We start from the raw sequence: 4,937 nt of genomic DNA, 5'->3' as shown, positions 1-4,937 counted from the left end.
CGCTCTTCCTCAAAATGTGTGCAAATCCAGGTTCACATGCCAGAAGGAAGACACTGCTCACTCCAGTTACGTGCCTGATTTTGATGAGCAGAGGATCAGGACTTTAAGGATTCTCGCTGAATGCCCTGGCCCGTTTATCCCAACGTGGCTGGAAGTTTAATGCAGTGGAACACAAAACTGTATTCCATTATAGGCTTGTGCACCTACAGCTAGGGTGTCAGCTACCCATATGGTTAGATTTCAATTTTGATTTTAATACATTTAATTTTTAAGAGTATCTGTAGCACAGATGACTGTATGGTACATGTGGAAGTAGAAGATAGGTAGTAATGTTCACATGGATAAAAATCCAAGGTCTCCTCTTTTTTTTCCCCTGCCTAACAAGAAGTCCAGGAAGTAGGTGGTTGCCCTGATGATACACCTTTTTGATATGAAGAGGATAGATTTGTGTAAGGAGAACATAGGGAATCTGCTCCCTCAGCAGCTTGTTCCTGAAGCCCTGCTGAAGATGAGAGAGTTTTTGTGTGAAAGACTGTGGGAATTGTTTGCATCAAGAGGTATCCAGATGCAGAGCTAATTGAAAGCAGTTTGGAATTACGTGAGAAGTTAAGTCCTGGAGATAATTCAGCAAAATGGGACTTGCTGTCTTAGCCCTGTAACAGCCAGGACACAGGCTTAAAAAAACAGCCAAAACCAACCCTGTGAGTGTGTCAGATTTCATGTTTCACCAGTAATAGTAGCGTTCTCTTTTTGTCGTCTGTGAGATGAGAAAATGGTGAGGGGGTGATGTGCTAAGTGCCAGACATGTTGACCATATTTCTTCCACGTCATTTGTTCCCGTTGGTTTCTTGTTAAGAAGTTTTCTGTAAAGTCCTCTTGAAACCAGGTGAGCTCTGTGAGTTTTGCAGGATAGTGAAAGCCGGAGCAGGCAGTGGTCACGCTGCGGCTGAGGAGGGTCCTGTGTGTCCTGGGTTAATCTCCAGTGAAGGATCCATCTTTTTTAGTATGTGACTGTCAGCATGTCAAGAAATTATCTGAGGAGGAAGACTGCTGGCTGTGGCTTTGAATGAGAGTTTTGGGCTATTGAATAGAGACGTCAACCTTTGAAGCAGTCTTGGGAAGAGGGTTCCCATGATGGAGTCCATAAACTTTATCTGTGGTACAGGAGATGTGCCTGATGTTTCGTCCTGATGGTGCGCTTCATTCTGTGCAAGGCACAAGGCAGTCTCCTCCCTGCAAAGGTGGTGGTTTTGTAAGGCCATTAAGAGAGAAGCACTTGCCATAATTTCTGTTCCACAGCATCTATAGTCATTTACTCCTCAGGAACAGACAAGTGATGCTTTCCATGCTACTGTCCTTTCTTTTTAGTAGTATCACCATCTCTACAAGACCACTGCATCTGATATGCTTAACTCCTTCCAGTCCAGTACTGAATGTTGCAGCCTTGCTAATGAGATTATGAGATTTATGACTGTAAATCTCTAAGCCTCACTTTAAACCCTTAAACTATTGTAATGCCTCTTATATTTAGGGGAAATCATTGGTTAGTGATAGCATGCCTTTCATTCAAATGGAAGAATCCTCTGAAAGTATGACTTTACTCCAAGGTATTCCTGGTCTTTCAAAAACTGATTTATTCTCATTTGCATGTAAGTCATGAATTTGTCTCTTTAAGATAGATAAGAGAAAGCAAACATGAAAACAAGCAGATCAAAGATGTGCTTCAGTCTTTAATCTTGTCCTTTCCCCTTGAAGAACATGCAAAAAAGAACTGAGACATTTCATTAGTTTAAGTAATAATAATGATAAAAAGGAATCACAAGCAATTCCTGAAGCAGGACATAATGCCTCTTGTCTTTCTGTATGTTATCAGTCTGTCTTTGATTTACATTAAAGAAACAAATAGCTGGCAAGAAATGTTTCCAACTGTCATCTGATCCCTTTGTTTAAGGGAAACTGTGAGAAAAATGTACCACAGAAAAGACATTGTATAACTACAAGATACTCCCTCACATGTAATAATTAGTTAGGCTGGAAAGCTCATATGTAACTCTCATATGATAGCCAAATTCATTTTCACCTCCTTAGCCAGATCTGAAATTGCTCTCTGCTTTCAGCATCGCATGCATTTTGTCAGTCTTCCATGTCTTTCCAATCCAATAAGCTTACTCTCTAAATTCAATTCAGTGATTTTAATTGAATCTGAAGAACAAAGTGGTAATTTATTAATCGTATCTGTATGGTGATTAGGTCTCAATTTACAAACTACATCCAGCTTCCTTCCATTTTTGGCTTCATGCTCTCACCCCCTCCAGCTGGAAACCCTTCCCGCTGACAGGCCCCTCTGAACTCCGGCACAGGCGGTGTTCCCAGCCCGAGAAGTTGAATGTCTTCTGAATCACTGAAGCTCCTAAGTCTCCTTCCTATCTAACAACACATGGCTGGAAACATGGAGAGAGGGAAAGGTGGTGAAGATAAGAGTTTAAGTCATTTATTGGTGGCAAATTGGGATGCGCTGTATCGTGAATTGTTATAAAACTGACCGGAGACATCGGAGTAGGTGTTGCTGCGTGAAACTGCACGAGAAAGGCATGAAAAAACTGGAGAGAGCCCAGAGGAGGGTCACCAGTGTGGTCTGGGGACAGGAGCACACAACATTGGAGGCAGAGGGAGCTTGGCTGGCGAAGCCAGGGAGGGAGCAGAGGAGGAGGAAGGGCTCTGCTCGCAGCCTTCAGCTGTGTGACGGGTGGTTGGAGAGGAGGCAGAGCCAGATGCTTCTCCGAGGCGCACAGAGAAAGGACAAGGGTAATGGTCACAAATTACAGAAGGGAAATTCCATTTGTATGTTTAAAAAAAAAAAAAAAAAGAAAGAAAAAACAACTGGGAGAGTGGTTAAGCGCTGGAACAAATTACCCACGGAGGTTGTGAAATCTCCCTTCCTGGAGATATTCGAAACTTGACTGGACACAGCTCTGACTTTGAAGTTGACCCAGCCTTGAGCAAGGGGGTGGGAGTACATGACCTCTCAAAGACCTTTCCAGCCTGTGAGTCTGTCTCCAGATCACCTGGTTGCTGGGTTTAGCACCAAGGGAGCAGCCAAGTCCTTGGAGAACCGATGCAGGCACAGGCTCGGTAGCACAGGGTGCAGAGGTGGCTCTGCTGAGCAGGGCTTGTGTGAACTGCCCCATCGTCTTCTCAGCCTCTTGCAAGAGGCAGGCGTCTCCATCTTCAACGTCTGAGAACAGGGCGTTTTGCGTCAGGCTGTTATTACATACTTTAATCCTGAGCGGCTGTGACCCCGCCAGCACCGTTAACAGTGTTTTGGAAATATGGGAGAGCGGTCAGAAATATCACGTGGTAAGCAATTCATGGTCCACTGGAGGGGAAGATAGAAAGGCAAAGAACAAGCAAATTGTTATGTATGGATAGGATATTACTGCAGGGGTATATAGTGCCTTACCTGTAAGAAACTGCAGATGCTTTTGCCTCATTTTTATACTTTGCATTGCTCCTATAAGTACGCAACTCTGCGTTGCAGGAAAGAGAACAGCAGAGAAGATTATTCATGGTTTTTGTGGTTAACAAATTAACAGCTCACTTTCAGCGCTTAACATCTTGCTGAAGACCATGAACTAGTCCTGGAACAACGTAAGAATAAAGACCTGAATCTCAAGTCCAGTGTTTGCTCTGCTTACTAGCCCAGGCCTCATTTGATAATGTATTTTTTACAAGTGTCATTATAAAAAAGAGAGGGAAGAAGTAGGATACCTAAATAGTGGGCTTGTTACATACATTGCTACTCACTGGAATAGTAAAGGTGCTGTAGTGTAGCATCGTGACGGGCTCACGTGCGGTCTCCGCTGGAACTGCATTGGAGTAGCTTTGCCTCGTGGGCCATGGGTTACCAGCCAGCCTCGAATACCTACTGTGCCCTTATTGTGAATAACAGCATGACTGACCTCATCTGTTTATGTTTATGCAGCACTGTCCTGTTTCACGTACAGTCACTTCAGCTTATTAAGAAGCCTAGGGAGAAAAGGTGATGCTTTCCGCATGAAAAGATACTCTTTGCTAAAGAGCGAATTTTGTATTACAGCGCCGGCTTGGAGATGCTGCAAAGAAAGCAATCAGCAAGCTGCAAGTCAGAACAATCAGGAAAGGGGATAAGGTAATTTTTCAAATTGCTCATTACCAAGTGAAACTCTGTGCTGAGGATCCCTTCAGACCACTGTAACATGGAGGCAATTGCTTATTTAGCTGCTGTGTGTCCTTCAGGCGCACGGGGGAGGGAGGAATACTGGTAAGCAATTTACAGATGGAATGGAGCAGAGAGAGAAGGTGATTCTGTGAAGATGCAGAAAATCCTGAAAGTTAGAGCACGCTAACTAAGTCTGCGTGCTTCCCAGGGCAAGTTTCCAACTGGAGTCATGTTGGAAAATCTGACTTGCTTGTCTTGAAATGCATTATTGGGTTTGCAGCATGCATCAGTGACCGTTTTACCTTGTCACATAGGCTCTTGTGTGAAGAGATTACCTGACAAAATCAAAAAATGAAAATGATGAATGTTCTCTTCCCTGTAGGAAACCGAGCCAGACTTTGATAACTGTGCTGTTTGTATTGAAGGCTACAAGCCCAACGATGTTGTCAGAATTTTGCCTTGCAGGTAAGTTGAAGGCTGAAGGTGCTTTTAGCTCTGATAGTCTCTCCAAGACAGGCTTTGTTCTCACAGTAACACGCTGGTGAGATCACCTGAGAGTTTGGGGAGGGAAGGGCGAGTTTATCATTTTCATTTATTCAAAATCTGTTGGTAAAGATATCTGAAATGCCTCTTTATTCAACTTGGCGTGAAAGTAGTGGTAATGGTGGTGAGAACCTCAGCTTAGCATGATAGCCAGAAATTTTGTCTGATCTGGACCTATTGCTAAGTTTTCAGCAGG

At 43.6% G+C, this 4,937-nt stretch overlaps 1 protein-coding gene across 1 annotated transcript in view; it reads left to right on the top strand.

The window, feature by feature from the left end:
• RNF150 (ring finger protein 150) overlaps nt 1-4,937 on the top strand; it is a 123,136-nt gene that overhangs the window by 78,466 nt on the left and 39,733 nt on the right. The window contains exons 5-6 of the mRNA XM_009894174.1: nt 4,097-4,168; nt 4,581-4,663. Of these exons, the coding sequence (XP_009892476.1) occupies nt 4,097-4,168; nt 4,581-4,663 (155 nt within the window). The remainder of the gene's footprint in view (nt 1-4,096; nt 4,169-4,580; nt 4,664-4,937) is intronic.

The sequence above is a fragment of the Charadrius vociferus genome, unplaced genomic scaffold, assembly GCF_000708025.1.
Source record: "Charadrius vociferus isolate BGI_N301 unplaced genomic scaffold, ASM70802v2 scaffold21, whole genome shotgun sequence".
Classification (NCBI taxonomy): domain Eukaryota; kingdom Metazoa; phylum Chordata; class Aves; order Charadriiformes; family Charadriidae; genus Charadrius; species Charadrius vociferus.
This window is presented reverse-complemented; position numbering and strand designations above follow the sequence as displayed.